This window comes from Scomber japonicus, chromosome 11 (genome assembly GCF_027409825.1).
Source record: "Scomber japonicus isolate fScoJap1 chromosome 11, fScoJap1.pri, whole genome shotgun sequence".
Taxonomy (NCBI): domain Eukaryota; kingdom Metazoa; phylum Chordata; class Actinopteri; order Scombriformes; family Scombridae; genus Scomber; species Scomber japonicus.
The window spans coordinates 6,454,861-6,482,612 of NC_070588.1; the positions used below are offsets into that span (position 1 = coordinate 6,454,861).

A 27,752-nucleotide genomic window follows, 5' to 3' on the forward strand; every position below is an offset into this window, starting at 1 on the left:
TTTAATATATATATTTTATATAGAGAAGAAAAAACTCTTGACTTAAACATTGCAGAGGTTTGACGAACATTTTCAAAAAAGAAAAAAAAGGGAAAAAAACGGTTGTGCAACTTTTTTTTTTTTTCTTTTTTTTGAAAGTAAAGCTTGAATTGAAACACATTTATATAAAAAAAGATTTCTCAGGAGGAGGGAGGCACAAGTCTTCAAAAAACTCCCCAAAAAAAATGAATAAAACTGACTTTTAACCTCTTTTACTGAGAAAAGCTCAGTAAAAAAACAAACTCATGGATCTTACTGATTTTTTTTTTTTTACTTTTTTGCTGATTTTTAAAATATTTTTTGAGATCTATAAAATATGAAGACAGCCACACATACAAATCGATTAATATATCAAAGCACGAAAAGCAACTTGGAGGAAAGGGGGGAGACGAAAATAAAACAAACAAACAAACAATCCACACACTCGACAGAAAGCTGATTTTTTTTTTTTTTTTTGATTTTCTTTTTGTTGAATTGGCCAGTTTGTGCCACCAGAACAGAAATATTGCACCAAATGTACCCGCTAAATACAACGACCCTCTAAAACTCTATAATAGCTTATAATCCAACATAGAATATAGCTTTATTTAAAGTTTATATAGGGGGAGGAAGAGGAAGAGGAAGAGGAGGAGGGGGGTAAAAGGGAGGGGAGGGGTTTGCAAAAAACAAAAGAAGAAGAACAACATACAATCCATGAAAGCTCCAGTAGCATCTGGTGTTTGATATTTGCTTTTTAAAGTGAGTTTCTATGAATCGAGCATCAATTCATAAAAAAAAACAAAAAAAAAGACACATACAAAGATTTTTACAGTTTTTTGATAAAATCATAGCAAAGAAAAAACAAAAACTTCCAGCCTCCAAAAAACATGAAGGCCAAAAAAAGTTTGATCCACTGAACATTTTTCTTAAACTGCATTTCTGGCATTTTAAAGAACAAGTTTTTGCACCTGTAGATGGTGTTTTTGTTTTTTTTGTTTTATTTACAGGTGCCGTTATTTAGTGATTTGTAACAAGGAGGAGAAAGAAAGAAAGAAAGAAAGAAAGAAAGAAAGAAAGAAAGAAGTGCCTGAAGACGACCGAAAAAAGAGGACGGCAATCAGTAGTATTGGAGTTTGTTCAGAGGAGAGAGAGAGAGAGAAGGGATCAGCTGCTAATGTCTCTGTATGTGTGTGTGTGTGTGTGTGTGTGTGTGTGTGTGTCCGCAGGCGTGGAGGCTCAGAGGGGCTGCAGGACGTTCCTCCCCACCTCTGAAGTGCTGCTGGATCCAGATCTCTCCATTTCAGACAGCTGCTCGAACATATCTCTGCACACACAGAAGAAGAAGAGGACGAAGTGTTAGAGCGACTTACAGATGAGCTTCAAAATGAATACACACATTTGATTTTATTTTCTGATTGTTTTAATTCATCACATTTCCTCTTTAGTTTCTTTCCTTCCCTCCTTCCTTCCTTTCTTTCTTCTGTCCTTCTTTCCTTCTCTCCTTCCTTCCTTCCTTCCTTCCCTCCCTCCCTCCCTCCCTCCCTTCCTTCTTCCTCCCGTTAACCTTCGTGTCGTCCTCCCAGGTCAAATTGACCCCGTCTGTTTTGACCGTTCCTTCTTTCTTTCCTTCCCTCCTTCCTTCTTTCCTCCCTCCCTCCTCCCTTCCTTCCCTTCCTTCTTTCCTCCCTTCTTCCTCCTTTCCCTGCTTCTTCCTCCCTCCCTCCTTTCCTTGCTGCTTCTTCCTCCTTTCCTTCCTTCTCTCTCCCTTCCTTCCTTCCTCCCTCCATCTTTTCTTTCTTTCCTTCCTTCCTTCCTCCCCTCCCTCCTTCCTTCCCTCCCTCCCTCCTTTCCTTCCTTCCCTTCCCTCCTTCCTTACTCCTTTCCTTCCTTCCTTCTTCCTCCCTCCTTTCCTTCCTTGACTCGAGGGCGACAGGAGGGTTAAAGTCACGATGATCAATCAGGATCAGACATGAATCTAAAAACTCTCCATCATGTTTCACTCTGCTGACTAACTTGTGCATGTAGAAGAAGATGTATCCGCTGCGGTCACGGTCTCGCTGGACGGCAGCTTCCTGCGTGCGTGACACGTCCAGATCGTTGTAGGTGAGCCAGGACTGCTTCTTCATGTCGTAAACGTCGCTGATGTAATGTCCTGAAGTGACAAAAACAAACCGGTCAGAACAGGTGCGGAGATGAGCCTCGATGAATTCACTTTGGCTCTGATCTAGTTTTCGCTCCTACTCGTGTAGCAGCAAGCTTGGAGGAGATCAGCATTTTAAAAAAAAAAAAAAACAGCACAGGTTGGCAGCGATTGATCAGAATCTATCAGCTCGATTGATTGATTGATCAGAAGATGTACAGATGTGTACCTTAAAGCTGCAGGAAGTGATCCTGACTGAGGATACGTTGTGCCAAAGTTCACAAGAAGCAAGTAAATATCAGGTTAGGTAGAAAAGCAATATGACATGAGGAGAGAGTTTATTACACTACAAACCATTAAAAGGCCCAAATATAAAAGTTAAGTCTTTTTAATAAGTTGGATTTTGACAAGTTAAAGGATATAAAAGATGTTTGCAAGTCAGTTTTATTACCAATAATGTTGATTAGGTCAGTATTTCAGTGTTCTTACTACACAAGGTTCAAGTTTTGGGAGTGCTGCTGTCTGATTAAAGGATAATTACCATTTTTTTACAACATGGACTTATTTCCAGCATAAAATATGATCATTTACTCACCCAGACAACTTTGGTGTCATTTGGAGTCGTTCGGACGAAATACTCAAATTAGCTCGTGTGTTATATAGAGGCTGCGCTTCGGTGTCCCGTGTACTCGCATTATACGGATATATGCAGAGCAACACTGGAGCTAATTTCGTCCGATTGACTCCAAATGACACCAAAGTTGTCTGGGTGAGTAAATGATCGTATTGTATGCTAGAAATAACGTCCAGGTTGTAAAAAACGGTAATTATCCTTTAATTCTTCCAAATCATTGAAATCATGAAGTTTTTATAGTATGTGGGTCAAATTGAGGCCAAATTTACACCCAGTATTAAACTCGTGAGCTGCATCGGGGGGGGTATTCAATATTTGGATAAAGTGCATCTGATCTATGAGTCTTTGCATTTAACACCTGATATCAATAAATGGCTCATTATCGTTGTGATCTGATATGTAAATTAGTCAGGAGGAGCGGGGAGTCATGTTCATGCAGCGATTGTCACCTTAAAAACCAGCAAGGAAGAAAGAAGATGAGTTCAGGGTCATTTTTTAAACTTTCTGTGGATTTCCTTCTTTAAAACAAACAAACAAACCTAGAGCCTTCGTTCACGCTCATGTGGGAATGTTGGATCTCTCTCTTTAAATTAAATTACATTAAAGAGTACGATCTACACCTGCTGTATGAAAGTGTATGAGAGTGATGCAGCTCACATGTTAATATCAGGTGTAGTTAGAGTCATGACTGGAGAAGCTTGTATCAGACATTTAAGGTGTTTTTTTAAAAGTAAATAACATAAACGTTGGTAGATAAATCATCTACATAGACAGACAGACGGACAGACAGACACGGTCGTCCTCACCAGAGGAGGAGCTGCTCCCGATGTGACTCACGACACTGATGAGTCTGAATGAGTTGGCCAAGTCTCCGCTCTGTGGATTTAAGAGGCTTTCATTAATTAGCAGGTTACTACAACTGAAAGCAGCTTATTACACAAGAGGAGATATTAGTAGTTAACTATCAATGAATGGACGAGACTATAAATATAACACACACACACAAAACATGATGATAGGAAACTGAGATAATTAGCTGATAATGCACAGAATTTAACCAGTTTACTGTGGCTTCTGCTAATTTAGTTAGTTTTTAATGTATAATTAGAATTTATTTAAGTATTTATTTAATGTATTACTAACATGTAATAAGACTTGGGTTGTGCTGCCAAATAAGTTATGTCAATTTTACTTTAAATTGAGCTTTTTTCCACCAAAAAAAATCAACATTTTGTATTTTAATAAGCTGTAAAATATGCTCAAATATAGAAAAGATACTGTATGTTATTAATAAAATAAGTGTCAAATGTTGAGACAGACTGGTTCATGTAAAGATAAAAGGATTTTTACTTCAGTATGCAAGTTAAGTGTTTTATTATTATAGAATATTTATATGTAGTATTATAGTATGCATTACTATATTAATTATAGTAGATTTATCTGTATTATTATAGTATAGTATATATTTTTTATTATAACAGCATATTTATATTATAGTATATTTTATTTATACGTATTTTTATAGTATATTCATGTCATATAGTATATTTATACACAGTATTATTATAATATAGCATATTTATATTATATTTATAGCATCTATTAATTATTATAGTATATTTATATGTATTTTAATTGATTGTGGAAACAGAATAAATCCCTAAATCTGTTTATTTTAAATAACAATGCAGAAGTGTTGTGTTGTTGCAGCAGGGTTTTAATCACCTCTGCGTTCCTCTTCAGGTTCTCGGCCTCGGCCTCAGTGTACTCCATGTCCAGCACGTCCTCGTTGCCCGAGTCGTCATCGGAGCACAGCAGCTCAGGCAGGGAGTTATTAAACTCTGTAGGAGGTGAGAAAGGAGATCCTGTTACTCATCTAAGGAATCATTATAATACAAACACAGCACCTGACTGAGAGCAGGTGTTATATTAAAGTTGTTGCTTGTGGAAGAGGAAACTGAATACTGAGAAGAAGCTACACGGACAATCATAATATCTTTGCCACCGACTCAACTCAAAACAAAATCAAGTTTTAACAATCTTGGTTCATACCTTGCAAGCTGAGCTCCGTGGCTCTCTTCAGGTCATCGTCCTCTCTCATCTCTTGGGCTTCCTGTATATATAAAAGACGGAGCAGGAACATTATATGACTAATAGAGGCTGTGTGGGAAATTTCAGCTTTGCATTTTCATTTGTTTTTGTTTTGATTGTTGGAATAAATAAAAAAGGAAGTAGGACTAGAAAAGTTCCTCACTTCATCCTACACCCTTTTCAAACACTGAATGCTACAGTGCGATTTATGATATCTTGAAGCTTATTATGTTCATGTTTTATTGCTATATTGTTACATCTGCTCTGGTTGGAAGGTCAACATCACTCATTCAGGATGGGAAATTTAATTGTATTTAATTAGGTAATAATCAGTATTATATAGCAGGTTCACGCAGGTTTAGTGTTCAGTGCTTCACAGATGACAAATGTAAACATTAAATAATAATCTGAGACTACTGCACTTCTCAAAGAGCATTTTAGCCTTTATATTTGATGCAGGTTGCAGTTTTATTGCGTTATAGTGCTACATCACGGTATAATGGTGCTACATCATGGTATAATGGTGCTACATCATGGTATAGTGGTGCTACATCACGGTGCAGCACTGTTGTTTCATCCTTTAATTAAAGCTCTACAGATGCTATCTGGCCTTCGACCTTACATGCTCCTGGAGGCTCTGGGCCAGAGCTTGCTGCAGCTCCTGCTCCTCCCTCTCTTGATCCAGACTGTACTGTTGGACCCAGTCCAGCTCCCCCTGCTGCTGCACGCCCTCCGGAGTCTGGTTCTCCTTGTTCTCGTCCATGGTCAGGTCCAGGGAATCCAGCACATCTACACCAGACCAACACACACATATAAGTCAGAGTTAGTAAACCTTCAATATCTAGTGATTCACTTAAGTTACCTTCATTTAAACACCTGATTCACAGTAGATAATGACACTGTGCATATGGGATTGTTTTCTAGATATACTTACTACTAGTAATATATCACTGCTACTTTACACAACTAATCACTTATGCTGTCTTTAAAATTCAAAGCTTGAATTAAAAATAGACTCCTCTCTCACACCGTATGTTTGATGGGAAACCAGGAGGAGCAATTAAGCTTACAATCATTTAATAATTGCATGTATTTATTGATATTTGTCAGTATTTCCTGGCTATAAATAAAAAAATACATGTAGTAAATTAACGCGACCTGGACTCAGCTAAGTGGCATAAAAAACTTTGATTAATTACACAATATCAAAAATTTGGCTAATATTGGTACTTGTCTATTTTGAGTCAATGAGCTTTCGAGCTACAGCAGCGGACAGTAGAGACAGTGTTTGCTGCAGGTCTGATGGTGCTAAAAGAAACTCCACAAAAATAAGGTTTAAACCTCCTGCAGCACAATCTACTGTCACAACTGTCTCACTTGTAGTTTTATAGCTGTATAACGTCTCCTGACAGCCTTAAACAACCTACAGTATAATAAACAAACGTTACTACTGGTGTTAGAGTATCCAGCTGGAAAAACCTTTAAATACCTCCTATAAAAGGCCTTTTTCAGAGTTTAAGACCTCAAGACACCTCAAACCTTTTTTAACGTCATTATTTTGTCCTTCTTAGCTGCGTACCTGCAGGCTGTTTGGTGTCTGTGTCCAGCAGCTCTGTGTGATAGGCCAAGTCGTGGGCATCCGCGTCCCCGAAGCCTGTGTCCGGGCTGCTGGTCGGCTCCTCCTCCATTGGAGGCGGAGCGGAGAGTCCAGCTTCTTGACGACTCATCTCCAGCACAGCTGCTAACATTTCATCGTCATTTATACCGCTGAAGTCCGCTGAATCCATCGATGCTCCCCGCTGAGAAACACAAAACGGTATGAGGAGAAAAGGGCAGTAGAGATGGAAGAAAAGAGGGTTGAATCATTTAAATACTCACCTCCTCCAGCCGGTCGTCGTCGTCGGGCAGACAGCTGCTGAATCGTCGCTTGCGGCTCGCGTTGACCTTTCTGCTGGGCTCCTCCTCACAGTCGGAGTCCAGGAGGATGGAGGTGCAGCTGGAGTTGGCCACCTTCCCTCCAACCCTCCTACACACACATTTAAAAAGGAGTTCAATCACTAAAATGTACAATCTAATAGTGGAAATCACAGTCTGAGCTTGCTGGATTCTAGCTGAATTTGAATGCAGCAGTAATTACCGGAGAGGTCCTGTAGAGGAGTTGACCGACTGTGACGTTTTGAGTGTTCTGGACCTTTAAATACAATAAAAGCGTTTAAATAAAAAACAGAAATCCTCTAGTATAAGATTTACAAAAGCTGTCAAATGTTTAAGGTTGTCTTACAGGGAGGACTGGGAACTCCAGCCGAGGTTGATGGGGGGCCGCGTGGATTCAGTGCAGTGGGACAGCAGGGTCAGGTAGCGGGGAATCACCACCTGCTGGCCCAGCTTGCTGTTCAGAGACAGCTGGGCGTTAAAGCTGTACCGTTTCAGATGGAGGATGAGGACTCTGCAGGGGAGAGAAGATCCATCAGGAGTTCAGGTTAAATTAGGTTAAAACAAATGCTAATAGCTACTCTCTTCCTGGGAGCCACAGAGACTCATACATGAGATAAAATAAAATACAAATTAATGTTCGTACAAAATATAAAACCTATACGTACCTCGGTAGTTTGCTGAATTTATGTGTTACAGTCGCTGTTTTCCCGTTACACTTTTCACACGAATACTCAATTTCCTCCATCTGCAACGTAAAATAAAAGACATTACATGCTTAAAATATTGTATATTGGCTGTTTGTTTCATTTAAAAAGGAATATAAAGTGTTTAGCCCTCCTGTTGTCCTCGAGTCAAGGAAGGACAGGAGGATGGGGGGAGGGAAGGAAAGAAGGACAGAGGAACGAAGGAAGGGAGGAAGGTAGGGGGGAGGAAAGAAATTGAGAAGGAAGGAGGGAGGAAAGGAAGGGAGGAAGGAAGGAAGGAGGGAATGAAGGAAGGAAGGATGGAAGGATGGAAAGAAGGAACAGTCAAAACAGACGGGGTCAATTTGACCAGGGAGGACGACAGGAAGGGTTAAACTGTTAATGGAGAAGAAGACGCACCCTAAAAAAGAGGTCCAGAGAATCCTGAATCGAGCGAAGCGGGAGGGTTTTCTTTCTGCGCGGTAAGTCGATGGAGAGGTCGTTAAACTGCTCTCGCTTCGTCACCAACTCGCCACAGCTGTAACACATCATCATCAACGTTAATCACTGGGCAACAAATGCATTATAAAAACACAAAATCAGAGGATCCGAGCGGGAAAACAGGCCTCACCCTTTGCATGTGATGGTGTGCTGCACTTCAAACTCCATGTTGACGGCTACGGGGCAGGTGTAGATGCGGGAGGTGTCCGCCTCGTCACCGGGCTCCGCTTTCGCTGCCAACGATGATGACGCTGTCGATGCCTCGTGGCCGTTCTCGCACACAGTGGAGGAAGACGAGGAGGAAGAGGAGGACGATGCCGCAGCTTCGTTTGTGCAGTTTTTGTTCATTTTCTCCACGTCGTCCTTCAGCTGATCCAGACACTGACTCAGGAACTCGTGAGCATCCTGATAAAACACAGAAACATGCAGAGACTTAATGAATATATGAAGATGTTTCATTTTAAAGTGACTCTGATTTAATGGGGGAAAACATAAAAGGAAACTGCAGTTGAGTAAAAAGTTAAAGCTAAATCCCTTTATTAACTATTTGCCTTTTAAGACCACTGCAATCATCTGCTGCTGGTTTATTAGAGCAACAGCCGAAAGAAAATCAGGGCTGCAACATTTCACCCAAAAACTATGAAACAAACTACCTTTAGATATCAGGGAAGCAGCTTCTTAATATTGAGGTATAAGATCTATTCAGGTACCTTTTCCAGTATCAGTAGATCACAACTGCTCTGAACTGTTGATAGCAGTGAGAAAGAGAGAGATCTTACGTTCTGCATGTTTCCAGAGAAACGCTCCGCTGTGGAGGAGATGGCGCTCTTCACTTTCCTCAATAAGTCCTTTTTCGTCTCTGGACAGCTCACGTCCTTCTTAGCCATGAGGTGAGCGAAACGCCTGGAAGAGGAAGTAAAGATACCACACAGAAAAAAGTTGAGACCTTTTAAAACTTCTCTTTTTGCATTTTTCCCAACCAATATCCTCCAGAATGTTACAGGCACTTTTTTATGCTGATTTTGAAAGTTTTAAAAAAAGGGCGTCAGCTGGAAAAAACATTAATTTAGGTTATTAAGGATTTTTCCTGAATGACATTTTGTTGACTGTTTCATTGGATCTGAGCATTTCATTTCTGCAGCTTTTTGTAAAATGACCACAAACAACAAAAAGGCTAATTTCACATTTAAATTAAAAATTCATCAACTGTGCAATAGTGTATATTGTGAATGCACCTTGAATGTGCAATTAAGACTGTAACGACTGCAGTTATCTCTATATTTATTAGTACCGTTTTACATATTCTCTCTTTTTTTTTTTTCAACGTGCTGAACAACACCGTCTCCCTTAAAATCTGCCCCACTGATTGGAGCTGAACGTACCTGAGCAGTGCATTGATGGGGACCTTCTTCCACGAGATGCCTTGCTTCAGCATGTCGTTGGAGAAGGAGGGGAGGCTGAAGAGAGACTGCAGGATGGCGTTCATGTAGCACGTGTTGCCAAGGTTGGAAAATCTGTGATATACACAGAAGAATTAGACATTGGATGGCATAAAAAACAACATCTGCCTGACTGGATAAACATCTTTTCTTCTTAATAGTTTTGGAGGACCTTCAGAGAACTGATTTTCATAATCTTACAAATGTTTTAATGTAATTTTCCAATCAAATAAATGTAAATTCAATAAGATGCAACTTCACAGACAGATTTTATCAGGGCAGCTTCTCTACACATATTTTTTGCTTGTCAGCTGATTTTAAAAACATCCAAAATGCATGCAGTCCAATCTCATGTCCCTACCCTTGCAGTGGAGGCTGAGTCTGAGCCAGCGTTGAGGGCCTCTGCTTGTTCCAGCCACCGTAGTCCAGAGAGGGGCGGACCTTCTTGAAAGGAGTGGAGTGATTGGGCAGCATGAGGCTCCTCTTGGCCGAGCTGGTCTGTGATGTGCTTGACGGCCTGAGGAGATTTTTAGTGAAAGATGCTACAGCTGTCAATTCATGGCTTTTAAACTATTCAGCTTTGACATTTAATATAAGGATGATTTGATGAACCACAATTTGCTTCAGAAGAAAAAGCTGAAACTGTATAGTCATCAAAAAAAGTGACAGTGTGATAGTAGGATGTTTTAAGTAGACCACTAAATTAACCCACCTGTCCAGAAAAGAGTGGCTCTGGCCGTAGTCTTTAGTCACAGATCGGCTGCCGTAGAACGACGTCGGCTGAAGGGGAGTCGAACCCAGAGGAGCTGAGAGAAAGTGAGGAAACAGAGGATGAAATAATGCTGGTTAATTTTCTACTTAAACTCTCAAAACATTCTGCAAATATCCCAAAATGATGCAAGATGAGTTTTACTGCTTCTAATAAAGTTACTGAGTTATGTAGAGGTTTACCTGAGCTCCTGTTCTCCTCCGCCTGCTTCAATTTATCTTTGCAGCTCAGCAGAAACTTCCTCGATGGGTCTGAAGTGGCCTTGTTGTTGCTATGGAAATATGTATATATGCATTTTGTATTTATCTGACTGTGGAAAGAGCACCTAACATTAATTTATTAAAAACAGAAAAATACTCATCTACACATTAATCTGTTTTTTGCCACTGACAGAAATTACACACATTTATCAATATATGATACCACTTATACTACGAGATATTAGCATTCTGGTATTTATCTAACCATCAGATTAGCAGAAAAAACCCAATAACAGGTCATATGTTTTACCTCGAGGAGTCATTTTCCTTCGGGTAGTCCTCAGTCAGGTCACTTTCAGAGTTCATGAGTCTCTTTCTCTTCTCGCTCCTGAAAAGAAAGACAGAAAAATTTGTGAAGTGACAATTATTAATTAATTAACATTAAATTGGAAAGTTTATATCTTTAATGTCAGATACAGTGCAATGTGAACCTGGTGACAAAATTATAATATACACCTAAAATCTCTCATGCAAGAGTTCAGGTTGATCTCAGGAGTGAGGAAAGGAAGGAAATGAGGGAGGAAGGAAGGAGGGAATGAAGGAAGGAAGGACGTACGGAGGAAAGAAGGAAGGAAGGTAGAAACTTACATTTTTAAAGTTTTAGAAAGCTGGGTTTGATTTTCTTCTCTGATTATCTGATTTTTTACAGTGAGAAAGAAAGCTTCAGGGTTTCTCATCAAACTCTGCTTTCTGGTTCAGGCCCGACCAATACTAGAGTTCTTTATTTTATAGCTAAAACGATCAATCCGTTCCCATGGCAACAGCATAATTAACCTCCTTCACACCTGTTCTCAGAGAGTCCGGTGCGAGTGGGCGTCGACGCCGCTCTGCTCGGGCTTCCCAGAGGTTTCCGTGGTATCGTGTCCTCTCGTCCTTCCGCGCTCTGCCGCCTCGGAGTCGTCTGGAAAACAGTTACGAGTTTAAATCAAAACATGTAATCCAACGTTTCTCTCTTTTAAAAAGGTTTAAAATGTGGTTTTGTGCCAGGGTTTTTTTCTCCCCTCACCTGTCTCTCTCCGGGAGGGTTGCTCTCGTTTTTCGCGGAGCGGTTGCTGAGAACGCTGAAGTTTGCGCTTCCATGGGATGATTTTAAAACTGTCAAATAATTAAGAAAGAATAACAATTCAGTCTGTGGTTATGAAAATATACAACTTTTACCTATTCATTTATTTCACTACAACAACTCTAAGCTTTATTGTCAGTTAAAAAATCTGAATTGAAGAGATTTAAGGATCTATAAATAGTTGCATCTTTGACCTGGATCATCATCCATCAATGTTGTTGTAGCTTCATCTAACTATCTTCAAAAATGACGAGATGAGACTCAACAGTGCTCAACATATATATAATATCTATGTGGCAGTATCTGGAGAGTTTTGACTCATTTTATTAAAAGTTATGACTGGATTATATCAATGTTCATCCCACATAAAACTCTGCTACATGTGTTGAAATTCTGTCCTAAAATTGCAGAAATCTGAACCAAATCAACAGAAATACAACCAAAGCAGAGCTGAGAATAAATATAAATAACTTTATGACTGTCAGCATCTTTTGATTTTCTTTATGAAGCTTCAACAAAGTTTAAAAAAATACAATAAACAAAAAGGTGTAATTACTTGTTTTTGGCTGCTTCAGCTTCTCCAGATACTCTTTAGTCTTCTGGGCTAAATTCGGGGGCAGTTTATCCAGAGTGATCAGACTGTTGTCCTTCAACGTCAGCATGATGCGGTTATGGTTCGGGCTGATGCTCTTCACGTTCTGGTTGAGCTGAGGGAGACAAAACAATCCAACATAGTAGTTTTATTGATTTCTGTTCTATGTTTGTCCTATAAAAAGAATTACAACTGGATTTATTAGCCACTTAGAGCTACGCTGAAATCAATTATTGAAGCAATTAAAGAGATAATTAAAAGAGATAAAAGCTAAAGCTGCCTGTTACAGACAGAGGCTGAACTGAGGGGTTTCATAAAGGGTAATTATAAGATACTAATTAATTAAGGAGGTTTTTAACCCTCCTGTTGTCCTCAGGTCAAGGAAGAACTTAAGGAGGAAAAGAGGAAGGAAGAAAGGAGAGAAGGAAGGGAGGAAGGAAGGAAGGAAAGAAGGAGGGAGGGAGGGAGGGAGGGAGAGAGGAAGGAAGGAAGGAAGGAAAGGAGTAAGGATGAAACGAGGAATTTAGGAGAGAAGGAAGGGAGGAAGTAAAGGAGGATGGAAGGAAGGAAGGAAGCAAGGAAGGAAGGAAGGAAAGGGGTAAGGAAGGAAGGAAGGAAGGAAGGAAAGAAAGGAGTAGGGAGAGAGGGAGGGAGGAAAGGAGGAAGGAAGGAAAGAAAGAAGGAAGGATGGAAGGAGGAGGGAGCAAAGAAAGAGGGGAGGAGGGGAAGAAGGAAGGAAAAATTAAAGAAAGAGGGAGGAAGGGAGGAAAGAAGGAACATTCAAAAGAGACGGGGTCAATTTGACCCGGGAGGACGACACAATGGTTAAGATGTAAATCCTGCAAAGTAAAACCCCAGAATGAAAATATATAGACCTGCTGTGAATAAATATAAAATGACTTTATACTGGAACAACTGACCAATATGACTGTTATTTACTTTATGAAGAGACAGACAGAGGCTGAACTGAGACATTATAAAGATAGTAATTCATTAAGGAGGTTTTTAAGATGTAAATCCTGCAAAGTAAAGCCCCAGATTAAAAATATATAGACCTGGAAATGTGCATATCACATCCCATTGGAAGAGACTTGCAGCTGTCAAAATGATGCATTATGATCCACCTCTCTCTCTCCACTGTCTGTTCTAACGATACCAAAATGCCATCACATAGCTAAAATAAACAGTTTTCAACCCCCTTATAGACGAGCTCGGAGCTTGTGAGCAGGCTTGTGTTGTTTTCCTCACATTAGAGTGACTAAGGCTGAACGAATATCAAATGTCACGCAATTAATTCGAAGGTATTGGAAATATCCGATCCAGAGCCAGAAACCACTAAATTAGTGCCTCAGACGAATACGAACACACACACACACACACACACACACACACACACACCCTTATCTTTAACTGGGAGCTCACCATCCACAGAGTATAACCCAAAATATTTCCACACACTGCTTTTCAGATGACTCAGGATCATTATTATCCACTCTGCGGCTGCTCTGCGTGTCTTCATTTCCATTTTCAAACATATCATTGGTTTCATTTACAGATGGGTCAAGACGGGAGAAAAACTATAACCTACAAAACTTTTAGAGCACACAATGTTGGCCTAATGCGCTATGGGTGACATTTTAAAATCCGAATGGGTTAATTATAGTTCGAATATGATTTTTTCACGTCATATTTGAATAATGTTTGAATATTGAATAAAAAGAGACAGCCTTAATAGTGACTCCCCACCAGTTTATCATTGTAATTAATTAATGACTGGCTCCCGTTCAAACCATCTATGTTATTTAATTCAAAGGAGTTACAGTGAGCGTCATGCTTGTGGTCACTATGAGCCTTTTTTAGCAGAAATTCTGACTTTTCATAGCAGCAGAATCAGATGTTTAACTAATACTATTAACGAGTTAGCATGCACAGCTAATTAGAATTAAACCATCATTATTATGTAAACATGTCAAATCATGAATTAGTGTTGTTGTTGAGTATTTACCATCATCCGTTACACTAAGTATGTCGTCCTTTAAAACAGTGTTCAACTTATTCACATCAAGGACTCCTAAATTGACACAAACTACCCTACGAACCCCTTGATAAGATTTTTCCAGATGTTTCATTACAGAAAATGTATGAAATGCATGACCAAAGGAGTCATACAATCTGTCATAATGTTACTTATGGATGGAATTATAGTGAAAGTAAATTACCGTAAAACCCGGTGTATAAGATGCAGCTTTTCTATAAAAAGACTTTATTTATTTGAACGCACCAGTAGCTGTAAATTTATAAAACACAGACGTTTATACTCCAAAAATACTCCAATTTACTTTTACTTGAAACACAATCAAACACATATTACTCCTGAAACAGTGCATCAGGTTAATGGTTAAATGGTCCGGTAATGATTTGCTTAACTGAACTGAACCAGCATATTATCTCAGACTGGGTTCGGATTATCTTTTAAAAAGAAGTAACTTTACATATTTGATACAGTGTGTACCTGTGTGCTTCAATTGTCATCAATAGTCTATTTTCATTAGCTGCTGAAACAGCTGGAGCGTGTTTGACCCCGCTGTTTATAGGACGTTATAGTTTATGTGTGGACGCTCACATCATTATGTTTTAAGTTATAGTTATTGGTCTTAGTGTGGACGGACACTCCTATGATTATAGCCAGATCCAACCTCTCTCTGTATTTTACTGGTGAACAGGACACACCCCACTTTTAAATAAAAAAATATTGCGTTAAAGGTTCGTCTTATACACCTTTTTTTTTTTTTTTTTTTTTACAGTATTCCCTTTTATGCTGGGGGAACCACATGAAGGACCCCACTTTGAGAACCATTGCTTTAGAAAATTTACCTTTTTTTTACCCCTTGAGGAACCATGGAGCAATATTTAAATGAGCAATGTTATACATAGATGTGGAAAGAGGAATCTGGGGTACCTTTAATATTTCTTAATGTATAATCCCACTGCAGGTAATAAGGAGGATGCACGACTGATTTATATTATCATCATCATTACTATTATTATTTTATGATATAAGCGTATATTATATTACAATATCTTGTGTTAATGTTTTGAAAGCCACCTTTTAAGTCTCCTTGGGTGTTGGATACTTTGAGTGTGAATCACGGCTGTAATCAAAAGGGTGGAGACGAACCTCATGATAGTTGAGCAAACTTCCGACGTGACCGAGATGATCTCAGTCGGTCAGTTGCTGTTATGAGTCAACATATAAAAATCATACAGTGTGTGGGATAGTTAATGCTTTCTTATTATTGTTTTTATCTGCAGATCCAGCCACTTCCAGTCCAGTCAGTCAGTCAGTCATCCTCATTCATTTACAGTTCAGACAAATGTGGGTTTATTTTTAGGAGCCGACTTCAGAAACGTGTTTAAGAATAAGAAAAAGGTGGCAGGAAAACACTGAGTCAGATCTATTTTATTATCTAGCTTGTCTGGTTTTACTGCACTGTCCTCATCTTTTCATCCAAATTTAGCTTAGCTTTAGTTTTCTGTTTGAGTAGAGTCACTGATTTTTCTTTTGGGACTTTGAGAGTTATTTAACAAGGCACTGGTACTCCTCTTTAATTACCTCACATTGACTGTGTGTGCACCTCTGTTTTTACTCAGTTGCTCAATATACACTCATTTACTGTTTGTGGTTGCCATGACAATAAAACAACCATAATAATCCAGTGTGTTGTTCACCCACTGTCTCAGTTAGGGTTGGGCGATTATGGCAAAAATCAAAATCATGATTAATTGAACTTTTAACCTCGATTACGATTAATGACCGATTATCTCCACCCTTGATGAACAATTATGTATCTTCACAGTTTCTTTAGTTTAGTATTTTACTCTGCTGCCCTCACACATGAGGATCTTTAGGGAGTGAGAATAATGATGTTTTAACCTTCCTGTCGTCCTCCTGGGTCAAATTGACCCCGTCTGTTTTAACTGTTCCTTCCTTCCTTCCTTCCTCCCTTCCTTCTTTCCTTCCTTCCTCCTCTCCTCTTTTCCTTTCTCCCTCCCTCCCTCCTTCCTTTTCTTCCTTCATTCTTCCTCCCTTCCTTCCTTTCTCCCTCCCTCCCTCCTTTCCTTCCCTCCCTCCTTTCCTTCCTTCCCTCCCTTCTCCTTCCTTTCTTCCTCCCTCCTTTCCTTCCTTTCTTCCTCCCTCCTTTCCTTCCTTTCTTCCTCCCTCCTTTCCTTCCTTTCTTCCTCCCTTCTTTCCTTGACTCGAGGACAACAGGAGGGTTTATGTGTGACGCTGTGGTTAAAGATCATGGTTTGGGTTAAAATGATCACTGGAGACAAGTTTTCAAATTCCTTAAAGATATGGAACCTTTGTTGTCATGGCAACAGTGAACACCACGATTAACTGACATGAGCAAGATTAAGTCGATTAGAGTTTCTAAATGTCGGTTTCGATTATTTTTCGATTAATTGCCCAGCCCTAGTCTCAGTCCATCATCTGGTAAAACTCATAACTCATTATTAATGTCAGCCACGGCTAAAATAAAAGAATAAATTGATGTATGTTGGTGGAAATAGTTTTCTAATATGTGAACGCTCCCGTCTCCATGGTCTGTTCCTGGCTTAAATGTTGTTGTTTATTTTATAGTATTGGTGCAGCAAATGTCATGGACACCCCTGAAACTGGAATATGGTGATAAATTATCGTCAACCAGCATCAACCGTATCACCTGCTTTCACTGAGGATTCTCATATTAAAAGGTAATGAAGGCAGAAACACTTAAAACTGCACTGTTGTTGAGTGTTTCTTAAAATAATACAATGGAAATCGCACAAAGATGCTGTTTCAGGATGCAAAGCAAGGATTGTTAACTGCACATACTCTTAAATAAAATAAAAAGCAAACTATCTGAATGAATAATACCTGGAAAGTTTTAGGAGTTCCACCGCAGTTGAATCTCAGACAGAGGTTGACTTTGTTGTCCTTCTCCAGGATCTCAAAGGTTCCCTCTTTCCATCGGGTGTTGCCCAGGTCCATGCTGGTGAAGCGGATCTTGACAGTGCCACCGCTGGAGAGTTTGGGCACTAAGGTTGCCATGGCTTACTATCCAGTTGGTGCACTTGGGAGGCTTCGGACTTGACCAAACAAATCCTTAAAAAAAACAGGAGGGAAATTAAAATCAGCTGTCAGGTGGTTATATGACTGATGTGGTATAATAAAATGCAAATGGAAAGTCTTATCAGAGGATGTTGTGTAAGTTAATGAGCTAAAAATCACACAGCACCTGTGATGTGTGAACATTAACGGTAACCTGGCGACTCAGCACCATTTTAAAGTCACATTTAATTGTTGCATTAGTCATTTTCTTGGCCCGTAACACAGTCTATAATTAATTTGAGGAGTCAATATTTAATTAAAAATTTTATACCACATTTTAAAGCTATTATTACTCCATTCAGTAAGTAACTTTTTCATTTAAGTATGCGTTTATTACCTTACTTTTGCCATATTTTACTAGCTTGGCTAGTAGATTCTTATTAATGTTATTAAACTATTGTACGTCTCATTATATAAATAATTATACTGATTTTATTTTTTTACCATATTTCATTTTCTACTGTGAATATAATCACTGCACAAGACATAATAACCATTTTTATCTATCTCGCTACTGTAATTTGATGATATAGTGCTACGTATAATAATTACTGCACACTGTATAATAACAGTTTCTATTTTACTATTATGGTGTGTGATGTGTGCTGCTGTTGTGACCCTTAAAAGTGTATCTTCATTCTTAATAAAAGCAAGAAGAGATTTTTGAGAGCCTAAAAAGAGGAAACATTCACTTTATTCTCTTCAATAAAGTAAATTTCCCCATCGTGGGACTAATTAAGTAATATCTTATCTTAAAAAACGCAGACAAGACAGCTATTGTGATGCTTAGAAAGTGTGTCTTCATTCTTAATAAAAAACAATCACAGGGATTAAAGCAAGCCTAAAAAGTTGTCTAATCTCATTTTATCTGAAATAACGAATATAAAACAAGTAGCACCACGACGGCCATTGCTTTAATTTACTCGTTAAAAAGTCACAACAAAAAATCAACCAAGAAAAGCTCAGCAGCTAAAAACAGCTGAGAAACATTTATAGTCTTTTCTATTATTGTGTGTGATGTGTGTTGCTGTTGTAACTCTTCAAACAGTATGTCTTTATTCTTAATAATAATAATAGAAAGGATTTGTGAGAACATGTGACTTAATAAATCTTGCTAGTTGCTGCTTTTATGTTTATTTTAAGAAGTCAGGAGGGTTTTTTCCTTATTTCTAATATTTAAAATGTTACCAAATACATATATTGCAGTTTTTAATTATTTGAAATCAATATATTTGTATATGTTTTGGAAATAAATCATGATATGGGCTTAAATTGACATCAGCGTACCAATTAAGCTCATCCCAGACTCAGTTATCCCCTTGATATCTCATAATTCCTTTACTTTACATGAGGAAGGTCCAGATTCTAATGTATTATGGAGTATTTATGGCATGTTACGTCATATTTTTGACTAACCATGATACACACACACACATACACACAATCATCTTGATGTGGACTTAAATCGTATCAGAGTACCAATTAAGCACATCCCAAAAATTTGACTCTCTATATGTTATAAACCAAAATCTACATAAACTAATGAATACAAATGAGAGATAAATCTTGCTTTATAAGAAATGATCTCATATAAATCATGTCAGTATCCATGAAAAACACCTGAACTTAGATGTTGGTGCTTAATGGGAACATTTACCCTAACAGCTAAATACTGAAATTGTTAATAGAAAAATAAAAAAGTAATCAAATGTAATAAGTTACATTACTTTAATTTAGTAATTGAAATAGTTACATTACTTATAACATTTTAAATAAGTTAACTAGCAAGCTGTAACCTATTACATTACCATAGTAACCTTCATGCAAATCACCTTAGAATAACAAGACAAGCAGCACCACGTTGGCCACAGCTTTAAATTAACAGCTGAGCTTAAAAAGTCACCACAAAACTCTCCAAAAAGTAAACCAATAGCTCAGACACAGCCATAAAATTTACATCTTAATGATAAACTAGGATATTGAATAAAGTAGTAGGGCTCATGTTAGCAAGGCTTCTCTCTCCTTTAATAAATATATAAATAAATATATAATATAGCTTTGAGTTTGAGCTTTAGCTTTCATCCAAACAGTAGCCATTAAAAACGATGTTAGCATTATCCTGATAACACACACAAGCAGGCAGCAAAGTTAGAAAGAGCTACACCACAGCTGTGATGCAGGTAAATGTCGCTGAATGGAGGGATGAAGAGGAAGAGGAGGAGGAGGAGGAGGAGGCCGACATTAGCTAACGGTGCTAATTTACCTTGATTGTAATTTAAAAGGATAAAAAAAACAGACAAGAGTGACAATTTAATCACATGTACTCACCTGTGTGTGGTGTAAGGCTCGCCCCCGACACTGTGAGTGTGTGTGAGGTGCTCTAGAGGAGAGGTAAAGTTAGTTTAGCCGGCATCCAGCAGCCTGCTCGGTGTGTTGTTGACAGTGGAGCCGCTCACACACACGGTGATGATGGCGGGAACGGGAGGATTTACACCGGAAGTGAGGGGCGAGATCACGGCCGACGCTTTCCTCCTATCTGTCATCTCGCGATATTTCATACTCAATATTTATTTATCTAGGTTTTTTGTGTGTGTTTTTTAAAAGATAAAAGGATAAAATATAGACAACATGAATACACAGGCAGTATTAAGAAAATTAAAAAATTAAAAACACATAAAAGAAAAACAAAAAACACAAGCATGTGTAATTTAACAAACTATAAAAACTAGATAATGAAAGAAATAAAATAAAAATAACAATAATTAATAATTAACTAGGGGTTGTTTTTTTTTTTTTTAAGATAAAATACAGACAACATGGATGTACAGGGAGTATTAAGATTTTTTTTTTAAAACACAAAGAAAAACAAAAAACACCAAAAAATCACTATTATTATTATTATTGTTGTTATTTTCCCCTCTTTTTTAATTTTGTAATTTGTTCTGTCTTATTATCAGCTTGTCAATCAAATAACTGTAAACCACTTTGAACTGCACTCGTATGTATGAAAGGTGCTATATAAATAAAATGTGATTGATTGATTGATAACAAATGCTCAAACAAATATATTAGAAATCATGTACAAGTTGTAACACTACCCCCAGGAAGATTATTTTGGTCATCTAATTATGGAGAAATTAACTGGTTTAAAACTTGGATAATTACAAAAAAAAGAACTGTACACTTACTCTGTAACAGTTCAAAACATGTGTTAGAAAATTAGAAAAATAGTCAAAAGTAGTTACATTACTTTGATTAAGTTATTGAAACAGTAACATTACTTTTTTTAAACAGGGTAACTCTAGTAATCTGCAACCTGTTACATCCCCAAACTAACCTTCCCAACCCTGTGTGTAATATTAATGTAAACCACTGCAGTAACCACTACTGACCAGAGGGGGCGGTGGTGCGCTATTATTATAATCTGCCACCACTTCACAAAACCAGAGAAGAAGATTAGGTTGCTAACCCTTTGAACAAAAAAAACACGCTAATGGATTATAATTTCTAATCAATAGCTTTCAGTTACAAATGATATTGTCAACGCATTTTTTATCCGGTTATTTTAGTGAAACTCTGTTGATTGTAATGGTGATGTAGGAGTTTGCTGGATTGTATTAGTCGGGACGTTTTAGCGTTAGCAGCTAGCTAACGCGGGCTAGCTGTCCGTATCGTGTAATATTGATAAATAAGCCAACTTAGTTTTGTTTAGTTGATATAGTATTTCTTTTTTTAACAACCACAAAGAGCTTCAGAGGATGCTGGCCACGGGTGCAGTAAGTATCTAATATTTTGCATACTATACCAATCTTCTTGAAGCCCTCAATGACAGGTTTACAGTCTAAAAACAAACAAAATGAGCATTAAAACATGATTTTTGTTGATGTAATAACTCCTTCTGTGCACACTGACCATTATGTGGGTGGGTCAAAATGCACAAACCTCCTGGTGTGCAGAAATGTGTTTAAAGCTTGTGTTACTATACTTACACTGCAGCCCAGGAGGGAAACACACACAGGCACACAGAAAGAGGTATGATTTTTCTTGCTGTAATTATTCCCTAGAGAATAGATCCCTTCATAATGCACTTACAATATAAGTGATCCACAGTCCTCTTTTTATATATTTCAAAGTTGATCTGAAGCTAATATGAAGCTTCAGCCGCCCAAATGAGTCAAATCAAGTCTTCTATGTTTCAACGTTACAGTGGTTTTAGCGCTAAAGTCTTTTTGTTACTATACTTCCACCACAGCTCAACAGAGGAAACACTAAGAGGAGAATTTGATGCTAAAAAGACTGTAAATGTGTCAGATATCCACTTGATATGATTAACCCAGACTGCTGAAGCTGAATTTAAACTTCACATCTACTTTTAAATGACTGTGTGGACACACTGTGGACTTTAGGCCTCCATCACTTCCATTGAAAGCACATTTGAAGATCTTTTAATAGTCAGTATGAACAGGAGGAATAATTACAGAGAGGAAGAAGGTTTGTGGCTATATGAACAATATTCGGCTGACTACTTAGATAATTTATATTTGGACAGTGACGTAAACAGGTGAACACACATTATTATAATAATTATAGTTAGATCTCATAAAGACTGCCAATTAATCTACAGTGATGTCCAGTTAAAACTGTTCACTTCTGTAAAATCTGGTGTCATATTGTTGTTATGACGGTTTATGTTTCATAATGTTATAATTAGACAAAATAATGCAGACAATGCCTTTCCTCATACCATAATCTCTCTCTCTCTCCCTCTCTTTCTCTCACTCATTCTCTCTCTCTCTCTCTCTCTCTTTCTCTCTTTCCCTCTCTTTAAGTCTCTCTCTCTCCCTCTCTTTCTCTCTGCCTCTCTCTCACTCTTTCTCCCTCTCTTTCTCTCTCTCTCCCTCTCTTTGCCCCCCCCCCTCTCTCTCTTTCTCTCTCCCCCTCCCTCTCTTTTTAATAAGTCATATATTGATAGTTTTCCTTTAATGTCACAGGCTGTCACTAACGTAACAGCTCTGGCCCAGGTAGACCGGGAGAAGATCTACCAGTGGATCAATGAGCTGTCCAGTCCTGAGACCAGAGAGAATGCTTTGCTCGAGCTCAGCAAGAAACGCGAGTCTGTGCCGGACTTGGCCCCCATGCTGTGGCACTCCTGTGGCACCATCGCCGCCCTGCTGCAGGTATGACCAACGTCTCATTCCCAGTATAGTAATTCCAATATATTCCCAATATAGTATCTCTTCACTCTGACCTTTTGATTGTTTTCTCTTTCTCTCGTTTTAGGAGATAGTGAACATCTACCCCTCCATAAACCCACCAACACTTACAGCTCATCAGTCTAACAGAGTGTGCAATGCTCTGGCTCTGCTGCAGTGTGTCGCCTCTCACCCAGAGACAAGGTAATTCATTTTTAGAGTTTATTTTAATGGAAAACTGTAATTGGCTTGTGTGTATGTCATGATCCTGAATAATGTTTCTTACTTAATCTGATTTTATTTTCATGACATCTGACATAATTTGCTCTGAGCTTATTGATATTTCAGCAAGCATATTCAGTAATCATTCATAATACAGTCAAATATTCACTGCTAATGAATGTACATGAGATTAGTTTGAATTATTTGAGTATTTCATGTGATTCTTTAGCATTCGAGCTTTCATGAATTTAGCTGCTTGTAATGTTTAGATGGTCCGCAAAAATCCACAGAGTTATAAAAGTAACATTGCATCACATTTCATTATAACCCCTTTTTTAAATTCTTTGCTTTTCACCAGGTCGGCCTTTCTTGCCGCTCACATCCCTCTCTTCCTTTACCCTTTCCTGCACACTGTGAGCAAAACACGGCCGTTTGAATACCTGAGACTCACCAGCCTCGGAGTCATAGGTAACCTCTTCTTCTGTCTTCTTCTGTTTCATGATTCAGGAATTATTTTTGACAAATTCTGTGGTTTTTTTTTTATCATTGATTGATTGTGTTTTTTGTGTTTACTGCAGGTGCTTTGGTGAAAACAGACGAGCAAGAAGTGATTAACTTCCTCCTCACCACTGAAATCATCCCACTGTGTCTCCGTATTATGGAATCAGGGAGTGAACTCTCAAAGACGGTACATGATTGTTTGTCACTGTGCCTCTCTCTCTTCTCTCTCCCTCTCCCTCAACCCCAACCAGTCAAGCCAGATGGTCGCCCACCCAGAGCCCAGTTCTGCTTGAGGTTTCTTCCCATTAAAGGGGAGTTTTTTTTCTTGCCACTGTCACCAAGTGTTGCTCATGTGGGAAAGTTGGGTCACTTTAAATTTAAATTACAGAGTACAGTCTAGACCTGCTCTATGTGAAAAGTGCCTGTCCTAACCCTAACCCTGACACATAATGAACTTTTATATTGACTGTTGGTTCAATAGATAAAAACCTTTGTTTACACCTGTTAGCGAAGAATCAACTCCTACCAGAACCTTTGTTCCTTCATCTATTAGCTTTACTGCTTTCCTGCTCAGTTTGTGTTTTAATATCAGACCTAATACCAATCATTTCTCCCACCTGTCTCCTTTTCATTACTCTGTTGTTAAAGAATAAGAAATAATAGATCACAGGTTTGACTTCAGCTTCATCATTCTTGTCTTCATGTTTATTTTTTGTCAGGTTGCGACCTTCATACTGCAGAAGATCCTGCTGGACGACACGGGGCTGGCCTATATTTGTCAGACATATGAACGTTTCTCTCACGTGGCGATGATCCTCGTAAGTGTCTCATATTTAAAACATTATCTGATTGGTTGAATTCACCTGCCTCGTCTCTCTCTGCACTGTGAGAATGAGATCATCATTTTTTTTCTTTTCTTTTCGCAGGGGAAAATGGTTCTGCAGCTCTCTAAAGAACCATCAGCTCGTCTGCTCAAGCACGTCGTTCGCTGCTACCTTCGCCTCTCAGATAATCTCAGGTACAGTAGATACTGAGTGTGTTACATCGCAGCGATAGAAACAAACCTTTTACAGCTTTCTTAAAATTTGCAGGTGCTAAATTAAAAAGTTGTCATGGTAACACCAAACCTCTGTAGATTAGACCAAATGTAAGTCAGATGTTAGACAGATAGGAGGTCTGAGTTTAAAGATATAAAGCAGCCACACTCCAAACTTTTAATTGGACTCTTGTTTTGGTTGCTGGAAATTATTTAGGATCCAAATTTAGTTTTGCCTCCATGTGAATGTTAATGTTTGGCCTGTTGAGCAACCAAACAAACCTGACATTCATCATTTCTTACCAGCAGGAGGTGCTCTGACATAAATATCATCACTCTAAGTAAATGGCCTTCATAATAGCTCATTATAATTAGTTTTTCTTCCATAAATATAAAGATTAATTCTCACAACTGATGGCTGCAGATCACATGATGTGGAGGCTGCTAACTCTCTGCTAACATCAGTAGAAATGAAGACATTTTGATGTAATGTAACAGAGTCAATATCACACATCAAAAGGCCACATAATTAATGAGAGAGGCGGTTTGGTGTTTAAACCAACTCTAAATAACTAAATGGATCATAATATGAGATATTGATTCATTTATCACATTGTACATTCATTTTATATAATCAGATAATTGTAATGTCAGGGGGGAAAAAAGAAAAGTTGTTTTTATATGTTCAGTAAGAATCAGAGGAAATGAGGACGTGCCTTTTAGCAAATACTCTGCATCAAGTAGACGAAAGATTACAGTTAGATATCATCTATTTAGTGTTGGATCATCAGCAGGGGTGTGTTTGTTCCTGTTTATTTGAAGCTAATCAAATAGTTATTTCAAAGAAGAGCACAGAGCCAAAGGTCTGCTGCTCTGTTTGATTCTCTAACAGCTGGAGCATAAACACCATTAATCACACAGAATACAGAGGACTGAATGGATGAATCTCACACAGCATCACATCTTATATGCTTTATTTAATTTTATCAACCTGATAGTTCATATATAGTCCATTACTGCTCGTATCTCTTTAAGTAATACCAGTAATGTGTGTCAGGAAAACTCATTATAGGAGAGAAGTTAAGTTTGAAGTAGATTTCTCTTTATTAATAAGCTGCAGAATCTCCATAAGTTCAAGTTTATTTATTGTCATTCTATTCATATCTATTAAATACATATAGTGGCACCAAAAGAAATAGAATAAATAACTAAACATAGCTGAGAAACTCAGAAGAATGATTAAAAAGACAATAAGGCAGCAGCTGTTAAATGAGGACGAGTGCTATGATAAAATATCAAGTGCCTGATAATAAAATTAAAATCATAAATAACAATAGAGTTACCTTTCATCTACATCAGGGGTGTCAAACCCATTTTCATTCCAGGGCCACATACAGCCAAATTTGATCTCATGTGGGCCGGATCATTAAAAAGATGGAAGGGAGGAAGGAAGGAAATAAGAAGAGAAAAGTGATAGGAAGGAAAGAAAGGAGAGAAGGAAAGACAAAAGGAAGGAAGGAAGAGGGATTAGGAAGGAAAGGAAGAAAGGAAAAGAAGACAAGAAAGGAAGGAAGAATGGAAAAGAAAATTAAGGAAAGATGGAAGGAAGGAAGGATGGAGGAAAGGAAACAAAGAAGGCAAGAAGTAAGAAAGGGAGGAAGGAAAGAAGGACAGATGACAGGAGGGAAAGTGGGCCGGATTGGATGCCTTGGCGGGCCGGTTCTGGCCCATGGGCCGCATGTTTAACATCCCTGATCTACATGTTGTTCAGTTTGTGTGTGACACTGAGACAGCAACACATGAAAAGTGTGAGATGTCAGGATATAAAAATAGTTCATGTGTTTGTGACCCTCGTCTTGTCTTTCAGAGCCAGAGAGGCCCTGCGTCAGTGTCTGCCAGACCAGCTGAAGGATAGCACCTTCGCTCAGGTGCTGAAGGACGACACCACCACCAAGCGCTGGCTGGCTCAGCTGGTGAAGAACCTGCAGGAGGGTCAGGTGACCGACGCTCGAGGAATCCCCCTGGCTCCGCAGTGAGAACAAATATGCAGCTGGCAGTGGACACGAATGGACTTCCATCACTGTCTAGATTTTTGTATTTTTGCCAAATGTGGTGCTAAGACTCTCTGCACAGTGAAGGACTTGAAAATAGAAGAAAATATTTTTGCTTTTTTGGCTAAAAGGATTTCTTTCCATCACTTTTTTTTTTTTTTTTTCCTTTCCTTCCACACTGGTTATTCTCATACTATCAACTTGTGTTATTTTCTTTTTTTAGAGCCCGACAGATTTTTGAAGCCAGCACTGATATTTGAGAACAATTTAAATCCAATAATGATTGTATTGGCTGATATTTACTTTAAAAAAAAAAAAATCCCTCAAATTTAAAGAGTCGTCTGTTTTTACAGCTGAACAATAAACTTCAATATCAGATGTGACAAATAGTGAATATTGCATATAGTCGACACTGCTGAAAATGGACTTAAACATGCAAAATGGCCAAATGTACAATTTACTGCACTGCATATCTGTCAACATATAGGTCAGTACTGATGTATCAATGATAAACCAGCCTTTAAAGTAATGGTCATATTCTCATTTTTTGGGGGGTTATTATCACTGTAACTTTCTGTAACATTCCTCTTCAAGCAGTTAACTGTTCAATTTGTGTTGGTTTGTTTTGCTTCTCGCATTTCAAATAAGACTTTTTAATCTTCTACATGACTGGTCTTGTCTCTTTCTTTCTTTCTTTCTTTCTTCCTTTTTTTAAACTCTCTTCGGACTGATGTGTGCAACAGTTTAGTTTATTTTTTAAATGTTTTCCATACCTGGGTTGGGCTTGTTCAAGATGTTATAAATAAACTGGTTTTCCACCCAACTTAGGATATTAATTGCACCCTTGACATGTACTAAGAGGAAGTGCTTCCAGTTTTATTCAGCAGAAAGTCACACGGATTTTGAAGGACACATTTTTCTTAACCCTCCTGTTGTCCTCGAGTCAAGGAAGGGAGGAAGGAAGGAAAGGAGGAAAGGAGGAATTTAGCTGCTTGTAATGTTTAGAAGGTCAGCAAAAATCCACAAAGGTATAAACATCGCATCACAGGGAGGAAGGAAAGGAAGAAGGAAGGAAGGAAAGGAGGAAGGAAGAAGGAATTAAACGAGGGAGGAAGGAAGGAAGAAAGAAGGAAAGGAGGGAGGGAGGAAGGAGAGAAGGAAGGAAGGAAGGAAAGAAAGAAGGAGGGGGGAAGAAGGAAGAAGGAATTAAACGAGAGAGGAAGGAAGGAAGAATAAAGGAAAGGAGGGAGGAAGGAAGGAAGAAGGAAAGGGGAAGAAGGGAGTAAAGGAAGGGAGGAGGAAGAGAGCAAGGAAAAAGGAAGGGAGGGAGGAAAGGATGGAAGGAAGGACAGAGGAAAGAAGGAAGGAAGGTAGCAGGGAGGGAAGAAGGGAGGATGGGAGCAAAGAAGGAAGGGAGGGAGTAAGGAAGGAAAGGATGGAGGGAGGAAGGAGGTGGGGAAAGGAAAGAAGGGA

The 27,752-nt window shown here is 38.5% G+C and overlaps 2 protein-coding genes across 4 annotated transcripts; one reads left to right on the plus strand and one right to left on the minus strand.

Moving 5' to 3' along the window:
- On the plus strand, window positions 1–26,943 carry LOC128367542 (CCR4-NOT transcription complex subunit 9-like). 3 transcript variants are annotated; one of them, XM_053328125.1, is made up of 9 exons: window positions 1–6; window positions 21,015–21,053; window positions 22,269–22,454; window positions 22,558–22,673; window positions 23,050–23,159; window positions 23,270–23,379; window positions 23,912–24,010; window positions 24,119–24,210; window positions 26,096–26,943. In XM_053328125.1, exons 2-9 carry the CDS (start codon window positions 21,036–21,038, stop codon window positions 26,262–26,264), a joined length of 900 nt encoding a protein of 299 aa, XP_053184100.1. In that variant the 5' UTR covers window positions 1–6; window positions 21,015–21,035; the 3' UTR covers window positions 26,265–26,943. The 3 variants fall into 3 exon arrangements, with proteins under 3 accessions (XP_053184100.1, XP_053184101.1, XP_053184102.1); XM_053328126.1 differs by lacking the exon at window positions 1–6 and having other exon boundaries at window positions 20,722–21,053; window positions 22,299–22,454; XM_053328127.1 differs by lacking the exon at window positions 1–6 and having other exon boundaries at window positions 20,722–21,053; window positions 22,303–22,454.
- Window positions 1,004–19,734, minus strand: usp37 (ubiquitin specific peptidase 37). The gene is made up of 24 exons (XM_053328121.1): window positions 19,606–19,734; window positions 17,044–17,271; window positions 12,090–12,240; window positions 11,477–11,565; window positions 11,256–11,371; window positions 10,721–10,798; window positions 10,393–10,481; window positions 10,154–10,247; window positions 9,803–9,958; window positions 9,385–9,516; window positions 8,782–8,905; window positions 8,133–8,407; window positions 7,922–8,039; window positions 7,484–7,563; window positions 7,165–7,329; window positions 7,021–7,074; window positions 6,762–6,909; window positions 6,463–6,682; window positions 5,506–5,672; window positions 4,845–4,905; window positions 4,518–4,633; window positions 3,599–3,668; window positions 2,032–2,170; window positions 1,004–1,342 (listed from the first exon to the last, which is right to left on the minus strand). Exons 2-24 carry the CDS (start codon window positions 17,215–17,217, stop codon window positions 1,255–1,257), a joined length of 2,904 nt encoding a protein of 967 aa, XP_053184096.1. The 5' UTR covers window positions 17,218–17,271; window positions 19,606–19,734; the 3' UTR covers window positions 1,004–1,254.
- Window positions 26,944–27,752: the final 809 nt, after the last annotated feature.